The following is a 19,562-nucleotide window of genomic DNA, read 5'->3' on the forward strand; positions in this document are numbered from 1 at the left end:
CACCCCGTTCCTGAAATTTTAGAAGTCGTGGTCAAGCCTCTAGATTACATCTGAAAATTGCAGGTTGTTTAAGGGGTCTCTTAATTCTTAGACCTTCCCACTTCCGTAACAAACGAAATAACTAACTGGAATGTGCTCTCTGACTTTGCTGAGGCTGCCATGCCTCATTCTAACCTTTCCAGTTGTCTCTCTAACCTCTTCAGCGTGCCTGGATGACTTCCCCCCCCACCTAGTTGCATGACACAGTCGTCTTTCACGGGTGATCAACAGCACCCTTTGGGTTCAAAAAGGTGATGAAATTTAAAAATAAGTTTGTCAACAAATGGAGCCTTCCTTAGGCACGACGGTTTCTGTTATCAAGTTATACTGCTTGGAACAACTTGCCAGAAACGTGTTTGGCTTTGTCATTTGGCAGCAGAATGTGGGTGTAGGGCTGTTGAAAGGAAATTGAGTAGTTGCATTCCTGCACCCTTTCATAGATTATGTATCTTGGAAGCGTAAGGGCTTTGTTGAGGAATTATTGTAGTAGTGCTTCTTGCAGACTTGAAATTATAATGCCCAAGATGCTTTGCTTCAGAACAGAGCAGCTTCTTTTGACAAGATTGTGGCCCATATTATCATTATTATTGTTGTTGTTGTTGTTATTATTATTAGTAAAAAAAAACTAACTGTCTTTAGTTGTTAACCAAAGTCCCTAAAGAGCCTGTGCTAACTCTCAAAGAGAAAATCTTCTGAGGCTTCTGTGGTATGACATGACTTAGAGTAACTTGGTATCTGATCCTTCTGTTGTTCCCTATCTGATGGACTCGCGTTTCCTCTTCATTATCCTTAGGTGCTACCAGTAGGTTCTGAACTTCCAGCTGGCACTCCGTCCAGTGAGCCGCTGCCACCTTTTCCAGGACCTTCACTAACTCAGGTGCTACACAACTCGGCAGATCTTATCTGCTTCTCTTCCTTTTCCTTTCAAAGAGCATGTTTCAATTAAACTCTCCATTGCATGTTATTAATGTCTTTGGTTTTTCTTTTCTTTTGACTGAATAACCCCTTTTTTACAATTGTAGCAGTGACCAAAGTCCCTTCAGAACTGGAGATGTAGCTTCCCCTTTGGGTCACTGTACCTGGTTCCTAAGTACATGAACAATAAATCAGGCCTATTTTTTCTTTTAATGAATTAACTTGAAATTGAGAGGTTTTTAAAACACATAATACAGGTGAGTGCGTGTGTAAAACTTGGACCTGCTTTCTTCCTGCAATTAAAGATTATAATAGCAAAATAATAGCTCCTTAGGAAAGCACTATATCCTGCAATTAAACGTTCATAAAAACACAAGATTGCTGGCTGTGAGAATTGCAGCGTTATTTTTTTTCAATTACTAGACTCACATTTTATAGTCTTTCAGCATGTGCTAAAGTACATTTGCAGGGTACTTTGCAAAGATCAGCTGATCCTGATTTAAAACAGGAGTTGAAGCTAACGGTGGCTTAAACTTGCTCAGTTTCTATTCCTACATGCAGTAGCTAACGTGGTGTTTTATATGTAAACTGAAAAGAAAGAGGGGGCAAAAATATAAGAAAAAGATAAATCGTATTTTAGAACTGTATTCTTTTAAAGTATCTTTTAAATGCTGTGCAATGAACTGTAACATGGGAATGCTGTACTTCAATATGCAAAGAAAAGTTGAAAAAAATAACCAAACAAAAGCCCTGAGATCCTGAGGCAGGGATCTGCTGTTTCTGAAAGAAAGAATCATTTGGCAAATAGGTGCAAGGAAGACTATTTACAGAAATGAAGTCAAGCACACTTTACACAGAAACATTATGCCAATTTTTGTATTCAAACCGGTAAAGAAGTTGCATTTCTAGTGGGTGTCTACTGATGCATACTTAAGACTTAGAATGTTTTTGTCTTAAATCTAGTGTTTTCTGTGTACATGTAACTTTTTAAAGTATTGACCTATTCCATCTGTGGTTTGGGCCACAGGGAGTAGCCTTAGAGTGCATGCTCAAAATCTGCACTTGAATTGGAATCAGTCCCTTTAAAGAAAAGAATTACTACCATGTCTTAACTATGATCTTAAAGTATAAAATTTATGCCATATGTACTAGCAGAGTGACCTGATTATTTTTTTTCTTTTGCTTTGTTTTTTTTTTCCTTGACCACCAAATATTTTAATGGAGACAGAATAACCTTGACAGAGTTCTGTTTTTTGACATCCTGATAATGATCTACTAGGTTATCTCTTAAAGTGTAGATCCTGAATTCAAGTTTCACCTGTAGAAGTGAATTTAAAAAATAATTTAAAAATCTCTTAAGTTTTGCAGACTTCATTTTTTGCTATTTACAATGGCATGATGTGAAAACTTTCCTGTGTGAAAGCCTTTAAATTAACTGTAATACAAAGGAATAATTTTAGAAGATTGTAGCTAATTTCAGCTGTGCTGAGACAACTTGGTTTAAAGAGCCGTCCTGGGTCACATTATGCTGCAGCTGTAGAAAGTCAGCTACATGGAATAGGGTGATAATCTTCAAAGATACCATTTGAATAGAATTTCATTCTTCTCTTTGAAATGTGAGGAACATCATGACCTGGTTCCAGAGACATAAGCAGAATTGAGCAGCAGGCAATGTATAGCTGCTTTCTTGTGTTTTTTATGTTGGTTATGACAAGAATAGTCACTTCTTAAGCTTTCTAGTATTTTTTTTCTCTCAGTTGCAGTAAGCAGAAGCTGTCTCTGTAGAAGCTCTGTATTTATTCAGCAGTTGCTCTGGTTTTCCTAGTAAATGTCATTAAAAGAGATCTTAAAACATCACAAAATATCACAAAATAGACGAATTGATGTAGAGTACATCCTAGATGTCAGAAGAGAAGCAGTCTAGTAGTCCTGAACTGTAATGTGCTGCATGGGGGCCTCACCCTGTGTGTTCCTGCTGCCCAGGAACCACCTTGGTCCTCACTTGGGGATGCAAATGCAATCAGTGATGATGGCCACCATGAATCCTGCAAGTGGCCTCTATGCTCCCCTCCTTCTTTTTTTTTTTTTTTCTCCATGAAAGCTTGTTTCAAAATTTTGAGAGTGAGTATCAGTCTATCATTTGAAGAAAGTATTATTTAATGCTAAAAGGCAGGGATTTATGCTTTTTATGTAAGAAAAAAGACGAATGTGAATTTATTGCTTTTGGAACTGTCACGGAAAAGAGAATGCAGCATTACGTGGTTTCACATGACTTCTTGCTAGCAGTTTGAATAAAAGCCATATAGTCTTCTGTGAGTAAATAGGAATTGGTTCTCTCCTGCCTCTAAACTGTGCAGAAAGCAGATTACCCTGTGATGGAGCCATGGAGTGGTGGTGTTAGCAAGCAGCTTCCTTGTGTGTTTTGTTTTTTCTTCAGCTCCTGGAGATGAAAGCTGCTTCAGGCCTTTCAGCCAGTTCTTTTCCTATCAATATTCTATTAAAAGAAAGCAAAAACAATTTAGTGGTTATCCTTAACTGTGTTCTCACCAACACACAGATAGAGCAAAGGGATCTGGAAGGAACTGGTTAAAACCAGTCCCTTAAGTGTGTGATACTTTTTTTTAGTTATTGCTTTGAACTCGGCATCTTAGTATTTTTTTTTTTCCAAAACTTAAAGGTTTTGTAGCCACATGGATAACTTGAGCACTGTAGAAAGCATCTTCCTGTTTATTATAGCCCCTCCTAGGAGGATCTGTCATATGGAAGATACTTGTCCTCTGCAAACAGGTTTCACCTCCCATTTGAATTTGGAGACCGTAATCTGGGAGCGTGACACAAAATAGGAAGAGATCAACCAGATGAAAACTAATCCACTCCTAAGAGCATTTGTTCCTATCACATACATGCTGTCGGGAAAATTGTTGATTTGTCTTAAAAATAGACAAGCTTGCCTTCATTATTATTCCTGTCCGTAGATGACTACACAAACGTTTCTCCTAATTGCAGACAAAATGCAGAATATCTCAAGACTCATTTACGTCACACTGTTCCTCAATCTTAAATACATGTCTTCTGTCTACCCCATAATTTGTCTTTAAAGTCTATTTAGATTATTATATTATTTTCCCAGCTTCTTTTTTGCTGCCCTTCTTCCATTAGGGAATCCTTATACTCTGACCATTCTATATCAGATCCTTCATTTGGTAATTTGGATTAAATCTCTTTTTGTAAGCATGAGTGATGAAAACTTGTACAGTATTCTGAATGAAATCTCTTCATGATTTTACATTTACATGATTGCATGATTTATATATTGAAATTTCTTCAATTTACATAATTTTACATTATATGAATTACCTTAGTCCACTTACCTGGTAGAGATTTTGATTCCTGGACAGAGTCCTGCAGAAGACTGTATCTCTCTCTTTTTTTTTTTTTTTTTTTTACTGTATGGAGTCGAAATTCCCACTTAATGACATCTGCCAGTGCTCATTTTCTTTCATACTTTAATTATGGTTTTGGCCCTAATTCACTTTTTCTTTTCTTTTTTTTTTTTTAGTGCATCCAAGCTTTTCTTATATTCAAGATGATTTTAGATATCCCTCTCCCCATGTTCTCTACTTTCCCTTCCTCCCCTAGTAATTTGGCCAAACTTGAGTCTTTTTAAATGATGGCTCAAATTGGAATGATAAGCTAGGAGACCATCATTTTTTGAATAATGACTCAAACAGCTGAAAACTAAGTAACAATTCTACTTGAGACAGACTCTGCCCTTACTCCCATCTTCCTCTTAAAGTCATTCCATCCAGCTAGGATATTTGAGGCAACTTTCTGACTGGAAAATAAGAAAAAAAACAAAATTAAAAAAAAAATCTCTTTTAGCTGCAGTTCGAAGATGTTGGTTTTTGAAATATTGTGTTTGAAATCTTTTAAGAGCTTGTTTGCTTACTGTTATTTTTAATTTCTTACTTCAAGAGTGTGCATAAACCATAGCACAAACTCCTCCTAACCACCTCCTTACGGATCAGGAACTGTAGAACTTGTAATGTGTTTACACAGTTCCCCAGAGTAGGAATGCAAACGTCCAACTTGAGGAATAATAGAAGTACCAGTTAATGCTTCTTTTCTATTTTTAATAAATGCGTTACTTAAATTGCTTCCAGTCTTGTTTTGCTATGCCTGTTTAAGTTAATCATGTAGGAGCTGAAAGTGATAGAAATTCTGAAGCTGTACTGACTGCTTTAGGTTTTAATGCTAAATGTGGCTGCATTTTCTGGAATGCAGCGTGTGTGTTTCTCTTGGGCTGGAGCAGCTGTTTACTCTTTCCTTTCTCATCAGTCCCAGCAGCCACTGGAAGATCTGGATGCCAAGCTGAGAAGAACCCTTAGTCCGGAGACTGTCCCAGTGACGTCTGCTCCTGCCTGTGTAAGTGGGCAAAGCTGGCAACTAGTAGTCTGGAATAACTTCCATGTTTTCCTGAGTTTGTGCTCTAAGGTCGCTGTCTTTAATATAACTGTGCTGGTTTTTAAAATAAAAGTGCTCAATATTCTGCTCTTTGATTCAACTGTGCAAATGTAGACTGAAGTGTGACCTTTGCTGTGTGGGATTGAGGCAACCAGATGTGAGGCTTGACTGGGAAAAATATATAGGTTGCAATACATTCTGTATTCCTCAAGGCTGATTTTGGTATTAATTCTTAATACAGCTTTTTCTGGTGAGGTCATATCAAACTAGCAGGGGGACTAACTATGGAATAAGGGGAAAAAGAATAAGTGAGCAGTATATCAGTCTTAATTTGGGAGAGGTGTTTGAAGTGTGGATCAGAACTTTTAAAAATGTTATAGTAAAAGTTCTATAGAAAACAGGATAATGATAATGAACATTGATCTACAAATGACTACTTAGGAGTTACCTCTGCAGAATGAAAAATGAAGGTTCTGCCGGCAGTCTCAGGTCAGGCGTGCAAAATCCGTTCCTTATGTTGTTTGCTTCAGAGATTAAAAAAAAATCTTTTGTGTTATTCTCATCAAGGATTGTTCCTTAGTCTTGAGGAAAGATCCTGTATTATGCAATGTGATAGATACATTTCGATCATACTAATTTTCTTTTTTTTTCCTTGACCTTAGTCTGTGCCCTCAGTAGCATCCACAACGGTTACCGGGCTGGTGTCCACAGCAGCACAGTCTCCGAAAGATGGTAAACTGCTTTTCTGTTTCTGATGGTTCCTCAGCGTGGAGATATCACACCAAATTGTATGGACTAGCAAGCTGGAAGGATATGAAATTTGTAATGAGTTGGAAAATGTCCTTTTTTTAAAAAAAAAAAAAAAAAAAAAGTAATATATTTTTAATATGTGTACTGTTTTTTAATAACCAGACTGAAATTTTCCACTGTAGGCCAGGAGATGGGAATGATATATATATATATGTTATAATAATTCATCTAGGATTTTAAACCATCCAAAATGTTAAATTATAACCTGCAAAGAATCTTTAGTCTGCTGCTACGGTACAGCTTCAGGATGTGAAGAAACTGTTTTCTGTCTTGTGCTATATTTTGGGCAACAGGAATAAGGCCTTTTATTTTGTGCCTTTATGCTGTGTCCTATTTATAGGTTCTCTCTTTCAAATCAAGGGTGTTTCCTTTCTATTGTAGAGAAATGAAAATTAAACAATTAAAAACAATAAAGGTAGCAGGAAAAAGACTGTGTTCTGGCTTCTGAAGAACAATGGAGGTTTGAGTGGATGATTAACAAATGAAGTTTGAATGTTGAAAGTTTTGCTTATTTTCATTTAGTATTCTTTTTCCAGAGGCTGTCAATGTAGTACTAAAATTATTTCTAAGCTAGTTAGTAAACAATATTTGAGAACTTGCATGTGCTTGACATTCAATGTCAAACCTTGACAAGTGAACAAAACCAATAGGAAAATAGTGTAGTTGTGCTTTGGTGTGCTAGTAGTAAATCGAACCACAAAACTCTATCTGTTGTGAGAAAATGAGGTGCGTTTTGCCTGCTGAAGTTTAGATGATAAAAGTAAATGAACAGGGAGGTAGCTTAATAAACATAGCAAGTTGTCCAGTACAACTGGTTTAAAAATAGAATGCTATTTCTCAGCTTTGTGACATTGTACCACCAGAGTATATAGCAGTAAAATTTGGAGCTGACATCCAAGAATTCAGCTCTTTTTTTGGAAAAAAAAAAGTGGTTAATACCTTGTCTTTTCTGTTAATACATAGTCTTTGGCATTTGTGAAATCCAGCTAATGACTGTGGGTACTGACTTAAAATAAAAAATGAAGAAAACCCCCGCTACCAGCGCCTTCTAGCATAAATTTTTATTCTGGTTTTTTTTTTTGGTTCTTTGTCTACTGTACTTTGCATGAAAATATTATAGAATAATATTTCACTTTAATACTGCAGTTTTATTTTCTAAATGGTAAAGCTGAGAAATAAGACCAGACTGAATGAATCTAAAAGCCTGCTTAGCAGTAGCTGATAAGTATGGGATAGATAAAAAGGTTAAAATTCAGATAATTTGTTTCTAATTTTCTTCTGCATCCCATTCTCTTCTTTTATAGCTTCAGCATCATGTGGTGGAGAGAGCAGTGCTGTGGCTGCCACAGGAGGAGCTGGTATTCTTAAAATGGGACGTTTTCAGGTAGGAAATGTTAAACTGATCTGGTCATTGATCCAGAATCCTTGCTGAGCAGTTACTGCCTATTGCCAACTCAGTTTGTCTCTTGGTAGTCTTTTTTGTCAAGGGAAAACGTTTATATTGAGCTTGTGAATACACTGTTTTGCTCAGACACTGTCCTCTTTCAGGGCAAAGTTTGCACTAGATTATGCAGGTCTAGCCTGTGAAGACAGCACTTCATTATGTCAGGCCTTAGCTGTGTTACTGTTGGCCTTGGTGTTTAATGTTTGCTGGATTTTGGTTGGGTTAGTGCTGGGATATTCGCTTTATGTCCTGTCTGTGAGGGAATATTCTGTTTCTTGGAGTTAAGCCATCCAGATTACCTAGAACTGCTGCTGTTGTGTGGTGGCGTGGTTCTTGGAGGGTGGAAGCTACTTTCCATGCGGGATTGCAAAGAAACTAGTTATTTTCCCCTGTCAGGTACTTCTTCCTTTCAGGAGGTAAATCCGAGCACTTTGTATCAAAGAACTCAGAGTCCTCTTGATGCGTGATTCTCTCCTAGGTCTCAGTGGCAGTAGATGATGTGCTAAAAGAGAGTGACAAACCCGAGACAAAGCCAGTGCAATTTGAAACCACCTCCGAATCTTCATCTCTTTCTGGCAGCAGCCCAGAGAGCACCCTGGTAAAGCAGGCTGGCGGTTGGAAAAGCGAGGCTGTGGCTGTCTCATCCTTGGATGTAGATGGTATTCCTTGCCCAGTTCCTGTGGTGCAATTGCCAGCAGATGTTGGCCAGCCCACTAAGGTCGGGCGCTTCCAGGTGACAACAACAACGGATCAAGTGGGGCGCTTTTCGGTGTCCAAGACTCAGGATGAGGTCACGCGCACGGAGAAAGAGCCAGTGACTCTTCCTCTCTCTGTGGACTTGGAACAAGTTGCAGCTGCAGCTGCTCCGAAGGAGCCGGAGGCCGGGCAGTCCCCGCACATGAACGGGCCGTCCTCGGAGCTGGAGGCCGCCTTCCTGAGCGGCGTGGCCAAGGAGCTGGATGACGGCTCGGCGAGCCCGGACTCCCTGCAGCACCTGGGCTCAAAGATCAGCCTCCCTGTCCAGAGCCTCAGCAACTCGTTCAACTCCTCTTACATGAGCAGCGACAATGAGTCGGATATCGAAGATGAGGACTTGAAATTGGAACTCCGTCGGTTACGGGAGAAGTAAGACTTTTGTCTTCTCTGTTTTTTCCCCCTTTTTTCCCATTTTAGGATAAAAAAAAAAGGCTGTCAGGTGTGTAATGTACATAACATGGACTACACAAACTTCTTTTCATTTCATGTAGACTCTACATTTTATTTAAAAAAGAAAGACTGCTTTAAAAGATTAAATATTTTGCTAAATGTCAGGACTGATTGTCAGTGTTTGCATGGTAAGAAAGATACTTCAGAGGTAAAGAAGTACATAATTATTCCAGAAATCCATATGCGCACTTGCTAAGCTTACTTTTCTAATCCGTAGTCTTTCTCTGTATGCTCATGTCACGCTATGGATGAGGCTATGTAGATTTATAGTTCCTGCATATCATTGAACTTTAGTAGCTATTGGAAATACTGATGTCTTATTTTAAGTGACAGACAGCCCTGCATTTCTAATGTGCACTTCTGTCATTTCCAATATTTCTCTCCTCCTCGAGAATCCCTGTTAGTTTAGAAAAAAAAGCCTAAAAGTCGAGCAATGCGACCTATTGACTTGTTCATGTTGGAATTTTTTTTTAATAGCAGCAGGTAATTTCATACTGTGTGCGTATAACAGCTCTGAGAAGTCGATGCAATAGTAACATGGAAGTCTCCTAGGCCATAGCTCTCAGAAAATGAATAATTAGTTAGTCCTGCAGCACTTGTATGAGATCTGTTGAATGGTCAGGCCTTCTGTAATAGATGCATGTTCCTCTCTGTACTTCAGTTTGTCCTGGCTTTACACGTACAGCACTAGGGACTTTGTATTGGAATTCTGGCCACATTAGACTGCAGTGGGGAATGTGTACATGGAAGTGTTCTGCCACATGCGCTCAGCGGATATTTGGGCTCAATATGCAAGTTGTCCTGTCTTGCCTGTTAGTGGGAGTTTGGCCACTGGTTTTTGATGGGGGGGGTGGAGACGGAGGATTGTGTGTGTGTGTATATATATATATATACAAATATATATGTTTTTCTATAATTTATACATTCAGTGTTTTTTAAGTATTTTTCTTCTGTGACTTTTTAGGCACCTTAAAGAGATCCAGGAGCTGCAGAGCCGCCAGAAGCAGGAGATTGAGTCGCTGTACACGAAGCTGGGGAAAGTCCCCCCTGCAGTAATAATCCCCCCCGCTGCACCGCTCTCGGGAAGGAGGAGACGACCCACTAAAGGAAAGAGCAGCAAATCCAGTCGTAGCAGCTCCCAGGGAAATAAGAGCCCTCAGCTATCGGGTAAGACTTTCTCCAAGTCTTTTGAGTGTCCCTGTGACTTTTACTGTAGATAGCACAATGTTGGTTCTGTCTCATGCTGAGCTCTTTAAGTTATCTTTAGAGAGAGAGGTTTAAAAACTTTCAAATGGCTTTTGCTAGCTTGTAGACAGCAACATCAATGTATTAAAGTTGTGGATTTTATTTTGTAAAGAGTAGTCACAGGGCTCTGATTAAGAGGTAAGGGGAATATCCTTTCCAGAAAGAAAGTATAAAATTAGAGCACAGGGAATAAAACTTTGCTTTTTGGATAAGCTTTGCTTGTTCCCTCCTGGATCTGATTTTGCAGAATGGAGCTCTCTCTCTACTTCCATTCAGAGATACGTTTTTTTTTCTCTCTCTACTACTACTACTACTTGAACGTAGTACCGCTAGTATTCTTATACTCCAGAAGTTAAAAAAAAAATAGCTGATAGATGTTAAAATAGTGAATTTCTATGGAGTAATGTTTTTGTATTTATATTTCACAAACTGAATGAGGAAAAAGTTTCAATAGAAAAGGATCACTGGCATAATAGCTCAAATAAGCATTTTAGTTATTGATAGTGACTTCACTCCCCACTAAGTGTTCATGTCTGGCTTTTCCCTGTTCCTTCTCCTATCCACTGGGAACAGCGACAAAAGCGTTGAAAATGGTTTAGGAAAGCTGAAGCGTTCAACGCCTTTCTTGATTCTTCCTGCAGGCAACTTGTCAGCCCAGAGCGCGCCGTCGGTCTTGCCCCCTCAGCAGACTCTCCATCCTCCCGGGAGCGGGCCAGAGACGGGCCAGAACCATTTGTTACAGCCCCTCAAACCGTCACCTTCCAGCGAGAACCTCTACTCTGCCTTCACCAGTGATGGTGCCCTCTCGGTACCAAGCCTTTCTGCACCAGGCCAAGGTAAGACTTGAGCTGGAATTAGTGCCAAGCTTTGCGCCAGGGTTATTTCCGAGGAATGCTCAACTGATGATGATTAACACAGACTGTAAACTAGATTGGGCGTTTGACCTGTGTTCGGGGATTAAAAAGAATGATTTTTTGCAACTAGATTTCTAGGTTCCTGCATAAGTGAAGTGAGTTGGAGCTTTTGCCGAAGTGATGCGTACATAGTGTATGAACCCCTCTCTAATGAAAGCACTTAGGAGAACACCCTTGTAGCAGCAGTATTCTTCTGACTGGAAGAAAGGCATTAACTAAATGCTGAAAGGACGAAGCGACAGATGAGAATGGGAAGGCAAATGTCAAGTGAGATTTAAGGAAGGGGAAGAGCAGCTTTTGTGTAAACAGATAATTGCAATGGAAGGAGATTTCAGAAGATGCTGAAAGTCCTTAAGATTCAAAACTGCTTTGGCTCTTTCTGTCAGTGGAGATTTCTAGAGGTAAGAGAGTCATGTTCTGCAATTGTGCATTCAAGAGTCATCTGGAAGGAAGAGGATGGAATGGTAGGAAAAATTGCTCATCTTGCTCAGGTCGTGGATTACTTGTAATATGTTACTGTATTATTAAATAATTTCTCAAAAACTTATCTCTGATTTATTTTGAAGGGAAGGTTTTTCTGCCAGTCATTGAGGAAGTTATAGGTTATGATTCTTTCACTACTTTGAATTTAGTTGTTCCAGTTTTTGTCCTTTAACAACGTTTTGCAAAGTTTTTCTATTGAATTGATCAAATTTATTAAGTGGTTTTGCTAGAACTGGAGAAATAGAAGCAGAAAATGGAAAAAGGCTTTTGGAATGAAATTTTTGTAGTGATTCTTTTTTTTTTATGAACTATTTCAAGTACAGTGGAGCTACTTGTGCCCCTCTGCACTTAGACTTGCGCAGTAGCTTTTCTAATTGGACACTTCTGCCAGGATTTGGCTTTCCTGTGGGCAGCAACCCTACAGCTGGGTTATATGCCAGAGATGAGCACAGCAAACTTGCCCTAATGCCTGGACATACTGGAAGGAGTCTCTTTGCTCCATATATTGTGTCTACATACTCCTTGGCCCACTCTGAGGCTTGTTCTTGTGTGCCATGTTAATGCATTTCACCCCTCCAGCCCCGAGTTGCTAACATCCTGTAGTGGTGTTCTGTCTCTTCTCCTCTCCTTTCTCTGTTCTTCCCGTTTTGTTTTCTCACAGGCTGTGCGAAGTTTAACTGTGCGTCTGAGAGAGTGACCTTCAAGCCTGGTGGCAGGAGGACCCGATTTCTGAGTACGCCCTGCTTGGCTCTTTGTGTGTAACACCTTTACTCCTTCCTTGTCTGTTTTTTGTTCTGTCTTTCTTTTTGTTGTTGTTTTTTTTTTTCTGCTGCTTGGATCTGACTGTTTCATGCAGCCCATTCTCATCTACCACTTTGTATTCCCTCCCATCGCAATCCCATGGCTCGGCTGAGCTGCTCTTGCCTCTTGCACCTGTAGAAGTTTGGGTTCTCGTGTTAGGTGCTCTCCGTTAATAAACTCCTAGTGACAAACACCAACTTCTGCAAGCCTTGGGTGGAAACCTGTGTGGCTGGTTCAGTGAAATGGCAGAGCCTGGGGAGAGGTTGCAAGATGTGGGTCCAGGGCCCTTTGCTTTTGACCTGCCTAGTAACTACGCTTCAGCATGAGACTTGGAAGGGAACAACGAGGAAGGTTTGTGTTTCCCAAATTATTATTTCATTGGGGCGATGTTATTATAACTGATAGGGGAAAGTTTTACCTTCCCCAGTAGCAAAACTACTGTGCAAGCAGGGTGAACTTTGTCATGTTGTCGCCACAAGAGCTGACTGCAATACAGAGCATCAATGCCACCTGTAGGCAGTTAAAACTGACCTAGGTTTATTAGAAGAAAGATAATAAAAGATCAAAGTGCTGAGGAGTATAAGCACATCTGTAAAATGTTTTCAAGAAGACTCAAGAGATCTTTAGTTACTAATGGGCCCAAGTTTAGAAATTCCGCCTGAGATTAGGAGACAGACAAAATAATCCACCAAAAGCTGTGAAGATGGGAAAAGAGATTTTTTTCGAACATCCTGTCACCCCACACAAGTTACCTTCCAGACGCTTTTAAAATTCTTTCACTTGCACTTACATTGGGCCAGATTAAAAAGAGAGCCTCAAACTTCTGATGCGGTTGTGCGGAGTACCAATGCGCTTGAGCTGGGGCTGCTGCTGCGCTGCTTTGTGTGGGGAGAGCTGCCGCCTCTCCCGTGCTGCTGGCTGGGCCCTCTGAACGTCCGACACTTGTTTTCACCCTCTGGAATGGCGTGGGAGTTGGAAAGCTCTAAGTGCTGTCAAGGGGCCTGGGACTGCTGCGCTGCCCTGGCTGCGCAGGCCGCATTTCAGCTGAGCCGGAGACACGCGCAGCGACTCGCCCTGCTCTGCTGCAGGGGCAGCTGCAATGCAGCCAGCGCCGTGCGCAGGGAGGGAGGGAGGGAGGGCACGGCCTGGCACGGGCGTTTGGCAGCGATGCCTCGGGCTGAGCTCACTGGCTTTGGGGGTGTAAATCCTAATGGGGATGTAATTGTCCTCTGGGCCTTCAAAGCAGGTATCCTTAGCTGGTTTTAGCTGAAGGAGGAATATGCGCTAATCGCCATTTGCGATTCAAAGATTTATGGCATCTTTCTTGGAAGAAGTTAAATTCTTACCAAAGCTAACTTTTAATAATTATCTCTAGTCTGGCCCGTGCCTTTTTGGGGTGGGAGTATAAAGAACAGTCATTCCATTTCTGGAACTGGCAACCAGCTGAAAACTATGAGCGTGCACCATGCACTTATAAGGCCTTGCCTGGCTGCAAATTGCACATCATCTGGTTGCAGAAGGAATCCTTTGGCATGTGTACCTCGTGCTCATGGGGTTGGTGATAAGCGGAGGGGATTCCTTTGGCCAAGCTCCTTGTAGCTGTCCCGGGAAGGCAGAGGCTCGGCCGGGCACTCGGCTCGCGCAGGCCGTGCGCTTCCCGCAGCCCCTCGCGGGGAGCCACGACGGGAGAAGATGCTCGTGTGGAGTCAGCAGCATCGGGAAACAGTGCAGTAACGGATGCTTTAACTGTGCGGCTGGAGAAACAGAGCGGCACAGCTCGGCAGGGAGAGGCTGAGTGGCTCCTCTGCTCCGGGAGGGCTGGGCAACAGGCGGGAGCAAGCTGCCAAAGCGCCGGGCCTGTCAGAATGTCCCCTTTTGTGACCTGTTCACACCTTGGGAGCTGTTAAAGTGCTCTCTGCTTCCGGACAGACGCAGGAGATGTCCTTGCTTCTTCCTTTTGTGGTAACCAGGGGTAACTAACATTTCCTAGCGTTCTTCGCTACAGTTTGGGAATTTTGAAGAATAAATGCAGCAAATAGGGGAGTTTCTTTTTCTGAAAGTCCAACAGATCAATCAGTTATGCCAATGTTTTGGGTTTTTCCTGGAGTATCCATGTAGCAACTTGCAAGAGTGCTGCTACGTCCCGAGCAGAGCCCTGCGTGGCTGTGTCCTCTGTTTCTCACCGAGCTTTTTGTACTGTTTGCTGATACTAAACATTTCTCACTGTTTCTCTTACCTTTAACAAATTACTCTCTCTTTGTGCTTCAGGGAAGATGGTGAAAAAAGTCTGTCCTTGCAACCAGCTCTGTAGTAATTATCTTATTTCTGTTATCTCCGATTCCTGATTGTAAAGCTTCTCATCAGCTTTTCCTGGTCGCTGAAGCCTTGCCTCCCTGGCTCTGTCTCCAGCACAGCATCTGTCTGTCTCTGTTATGCCCTCTCATGTGTGCTCCTTCGTTAGCGTAGTTAACAGCCTGGCTACTCCTGCTGCAGACTAGTGGGGGCAAGGAGCAGCTTGCCTTGGCTCTGCAGCCCTTTGCTCTTTGCTAATGGCAGTGGCCTGAGCACTAAGGGACAGTTGCTCGCTGTAACGTGCTAAAGTTGTGCCTTTGAGCAGCTGCTCTGTTCACAGATCTGCCTGGGTTTGCCAGCTCTGTCACAGACCCAATCGCAGAGACTCCTTCAACATCTCAAAAGCGAAAGAGTGAGCCGCCGGAGAGCTCAAAGGTGTCTCCCAAAGCAAGAAATGCTGAGAAATGCCTGCGTGTGGTTGTAATTTAAGATCGTTTTGTAGGTGCCTTTTGTCTGTTGGCTTATGGTGGGGGGGAAAAACGAGAGGGCAGAATGAAGGTACTGCAGGTAGCAGGCTGAAGAGAGAAGCCTGTTTTGTTTCGCACCCTTCATGTCCGAGCAGAACTGGGGACGGTTGCTGTGTCTGAGCAGGAATGTGGGGGGTTGTTTCCATCGAACGCTGCAAGTTGAAGCACTTCCCTCTCACGCTCTTCGGGACGGCAGCCTCTGCTCGCAGGGCTCCCGCTGGAGTTGGAAGGCAAAGCTCCTGAGGAGGCGTTTTCTAAACTGGCATTATATGGAAGCTCCAGTAATTTCATAGCTTACCTTGAGCAGCAAGGGCTCATCTGCCTTTGTCTGGCTGCCTGGGACCTGGGATGGGAGCTCCTGAACGAAATCACTTTTGCAGCCAATGTTCTCATTGCCTCCCACCTCCCCAAGCCGTGAGCAAATCCAGCCCTTTCCAAAACCACTCAAAAACGCTCCTGGATCATGTTTCACATCTTCAGATGAACACACCTGGCTGTACTCGAGTAATCCTCTCCCCTCCATGGCCTGAGGAAGCCCTCCGGAGCGGTGGGTCTGGGATCCCAGGTTGTAAGCTGCATCCTCCCTGGGGACAGGGCAGATGTGAAATATCAAAAGCAGATATTAGCCATCGTGAAGAGGATGAGAGAGGGAGTGCCAGTCCCTGCATGAGCCCTCACGGTGAAGCGTGGTGATTACTGCTGTTGGCCACTCCTCTTGAGTGCATCTGTCTGTTGCTTTTGCCTGGTTTTCTCCTAATGTCACCTGTCATATCATTGCTGTTTTTAATAAGTATATCCCAAGCCCCTTGCACATTTTGCACGCTCCAGGTTCCCATAATTTCATGGCGGATTTTCCTCACGGCTCCTAGAGCGCCCCTGTCGCTCGTCACTGAGCTGCTGCTGCTGCTCCCGCTGCTCAGGGACCTGCAATTCCCTCCTTCCCGCGGGGCCGGTGCCGGCCGTGCCGGTGCTGCCGGCCGTGCCGGTGCTGCCGGCCGCCCTGCGTGCCGGGGCTGCTCGGAGGGGCCTGTTCTTCTCCGCACTAGCAGGGGGAGGCAGCAACACTTGGCTTAATCAGTTTGTCACTCCTCATTCACTCCTAACACGGGATGTTCCTGCGGGGGTTGGAGCCGGCCCTTGGGAGATGCGGGGGCCACAAGGACAGCGGCCGTGAGCCAAGGCCAGCGGTTCGGGTGATTGACCCAAACTGGCCAGGGCCAGCGGGTGATCACAACTCCAACATCAGCAAACGAGGATACCTTGCAGCGCTGCTAGGAATTGGAAAGCTCACCTGATAAAATACAGTCTCCTCTAGTGCTGGCACAGTGTCTGCCTCGGAAAAGCTCAGCTCTGAGGGCAGCTGTTTGCTTGTTAGTGTGAGGGGAACGTGAGGCTGCTGAGAACGAAGCTGCTTCTAGAAATGTTCTACAGGAAAAGTTCCAGCAGGCTCTGCAGCAGAAGGGAGGCCTGGTGTTTATGTGGAGGCATTTCGTGTTCTTGCAGTCAGCCCAGTGAATGGAAAAAAAACTTGTGGAGCGTATTCAGGGAAGGACTACTCTCCTTTCTGCCTCCTTTTAAGCTGTTTCAGTTGTTTGCATCTGAAATGGTTGTTCTTCTGACACAGGAAATCTGAACATAATGGCCAAAAAATGCTTTCAGAGGCAAAAAGCAAAATTTACCGCAGTGCAGGCTTTCCCTGCCCATCCTGGCTGTTCAGAGGATGAAGACAGTCCCGTCTGGTTATCCTCAGGAACAGAAGTGTGGCAGCTATTGGAGACAACAGCTGCTGTTTCTCACTGTGCTTCTTTGTGTAACCCAGGGGATTTTTTTTTTCCTTCATTGTATAAAGTGGAGATAACTTCCTATGGAGCAGCTGGCTGTGCTGCCGGCGCTGCTCCTTCCCGAGCACCAGGGTTGTCCTCCAAGGTGGAACTGGTTCGTGCTGCCGGTGGTGGCTGCTGCGGAAAAGGCGTAGGATGAGAGTGGCGGGGCTGGGCTGCCGTTGGGTGCTCACATCTAATCTCCTCCTGCCTCTACAACGACCCGGGGGTTGCTGCTGTTCCCCTGCTAAGATGACTGCTCGCAGCACTTCCTGAAAAGGAAACATACCTACAAAACACCATTAATCTGGAAAAGTGACTGTAGGAATCCTTGTTCTTCCCTGTTCAGTGCGTCCTGGAATTGAAACGTAGAGTTAATGTGCATGGCATTTTAACTGGCTCTCTCTTCTTGTGCCATTACCGCAGTTATTACATTTCCTAGAGCAGCATTCTTTTTTTTCTATTTCTTTAATTAGAGTCGTGATTCCCGTTTCTTGCATTGTAGGGACCAGCAGCACTAACACGGTCGGGGCTACAGTGAACAGCCAGGCGCCGCAGCCTCAGCCTCCCGCTATCGCCTCTAGCCGGAAAGGGACCTTCACGGACGACCTGCACAAGCTGGTAGATAACTGGGCCCGAGATGCCATGAACCTGTCTGGCAAGAAAGCTGGCAAAGGGCATAGCAACTATGAGGTAAGGCTTAACCCGCGCGCACGGCCGGCGCCGCTGCTGTCGCTGCGCTGCGTCAGGGGCCAACCGCAGCGAGGGGAGGGCGCCCGTGTCGCCCGGGCAGCTGCCCCAGGAAGGCGCTGGCTTTGTCCTTCACGTGTGGGGTTGTGGCCCCTGCTGTGGAAGGGAATGGGCTGAGCAGGGAGAAGGAGGTCCGCACCACGTCCGCGTGCTGTGGCCTGCGGGCCAGGCGGGTTGCCTGTGTGTTTAAGCAGTTGAATAACTTCTTTTGGGGGCTGGCTTTTCTTTCAGGGCCCTGGAATGGCAAGAAAATTCTCGGCGCCAGGTCAGCTCTGTATCTCTATGACATCTTCCCTGGGTGCTACGCCCATCTCTGCAGCCTCAGCTACCTCTTTAGGTCCCTTCCCAAAGGCCATGTGCCCTCCGCAGCAGTACGGTTACCCAGCAGCATCTTTCGCAGCTCCGTGGAGCGGGACAGGGGGGCCAGCACAGCAGCCACTTGGCCAGTTCCAGCCCGTAGGTGCCGCCTCTTTGCAGAGCTTCAACATCAGCAATCTGCAGAAATCTATCAGCAACCCCCCAGGCTCCAACCTGCGGACCACTTAGCCACGCTCGGAGCCCACGCTGGCTAGACCCTGGGGCAGGACATGGGGAGGGAGATGGGGCCCGGTGTCAACGACTAGTGCTGCAATGAACTGGTAGCTTGCCAGACTGGGAATGAATTTCTCTTTTCCAACCATTGCTGTCAGCTCTGTGTAAAGGGAGCTTCCCCACACGCTTGCAAGGGGGAGGAGGCCGATGAGCCATCCTTGCGATGGGACAGTGCTTGTGGCTGAGTGGTCCTGCTCTCGTGCGGAAGGAGAGCTGCGAAGATGAGTCACGGGGTCAGTTGACGCAGTCTCGCTGTAAAACTCCCCTGTGGTTGGAGGCTGAATCCACACGTGTTGAGGTGGGAGAGGTGAATCCTAGCATGAGGCTTTAGCACGCTTCCCATCTCTCCCTGAAGAACCAAGACCAGGAGAAAAGCTGTCCAAATCCCCCTCCTCTCCCTCTCCCCAAACAATCGTATTTGGCTCCAGAACGATGGGGCACACGAATGGACTTGCAGTGCAGCCCGTGCTTGATAGGTCATTACTGCTTTAAGTAAGATATTAACAGCTTTGACTGCAGCATTAGAGCAATTTAAATTGTTTAAAAATTTTAAAAGTTCCCTGCGGACATGTACTTACCATCAGTTTTGATGTGGAAACACTGTGATATATAAATGTTGTTGGACAACAGTAGTTTAAAAATGAGTGGAATATAGAGGGTTAAAAAAGTTAAAAAGAAAAAATGGAAAAAAAGCTAGCTATATCCTTATACTTATTGGAGACACTTTAACTTTTTCCTTTGTATTTTCATTGTATTAGATAAATAAATGTGAATGTAAAATTGTATAAATTAATGTACTTGAATACTTGTCTGTTCTCCCAGTATGCTTGCTGGATATTTTAGTGCCTTGGACTTCTCTTGCTTCTGCAGTTAGCATCATCTTCCCAGCAGGACCCCCAGGTGGACAGAGGGCAAGTTCAGAGCAGGACGGACGTGTGCCTAGCGCCTGAGACACTGAAGAGCGACCGCTTGGCTTGGTGTCGGCTTTTAGCGTTGCTGCAACTGGCTGGAGTAGGTGTTTGGAGGGGGAAGTCACTGAGGCTGTAGGTTGGAACCGAGTTCAGAGCGGAGGGGAGCCGTGGACGACCAAGCGCGCGGATCTCGAGGGCCGGCGCGCGGAGGAGCAGCCCGGGGGCGCTGAGCGGTCTCGTCTAAAGAGCGGAGAGGTCTGGAGCAGGAGGAGCAGGGAGGACGGGGAGCGCGCGTCTTGGGAAAGGGCCGCCTTCCCGTGAGGCTTGGACTCCACCTGGGACGTGGGGAA

The 19,562-nt window shown here is 44.2% G+C and overlaps 1 protein-coding gene across 5 annotated transcripts in view; it reads left to right on the forward strand.

Moving 5' to 3' along the window:
* Positions 1 to 19,090, forward strand: part of WNK1 (WNK lysine deficient protein kinase 1) — a 104,243-nt gene extending 85,153 nt beyond the window's left edge. For 2 of the 5 annotated variants that reach the window (XM_088521562.1, XM_088521566.1), the window contains 11 exons: positions 833 to 916; positions 5,293 to 5,379; positions 6,081 to 6,150; positions 7,533 to 7,612; positions 8,151 to 8,797; positions 9,843 to 10,045; positions 10,765 to 10,959; positions 12,182 to 12,253; positions 14,590 to 14,631; positions 17,466 to 17,653; positions 17,942 to 19,090. In XM_088521562.1, the coding sequence (XP_088377688.1) occupies positions 833 to 916; positions 5,293 to 5,379; positions 6,081 to 6,150; positions 7,533 to 7,612; positions 8,151 to 8,797; positions 9,843 to 10,045; positions 10,765 to 10,959; positions 12,182 to 12,253; positions 14,590 to 14,631; positions 17,466 to 17,653; positions 17,942 to 18,256 (1,983 nt within the window). In that variant the 3' untranslated portion in view covers positions 18,257 to 19,090. Of the gene's footprint in view, positions 1 to 832; positions 917 to 5,292; positions 5,380 to 6,080; positions 6,151 to 7,532; positions 7,613 to 8,150; positions 8,798 to 9,842; positions 10,046 to 10,764; positions 10,960 to 12,181; positions 12,275 to 14,589; positions 14,632 to 17,465; positions 17,654 to 17,941 lie in introns of all 5 variants that reach the window. The other 3 variants (XM_088521563.1, XM_088521564.1, XM_088521567.1) reach the window with 2 other exon arrangements.
* The last annotated feature ends 472 nt before the right edge of the window (positions 19,091 to 19,562 follow it).

This window comes from Tinamus guttatus, unplaced genomic scaffold, assembly GCF_059628265.1.
Source record: "Tinamus guttatus ecotype Peru unplaced genomic scaffold, ASM5962826v1 Tinamus_guttatus_pri_ptg000125l, whole genome shotgun sequence".
In the NCBI taxonomy this organism is placed as follows: domain Eukaryota; kingdom Metazoa; phylum Chordata; class Aves; order Tinamiformes; family Tinamidae; genus Tinamus; species Tinamus guttatus.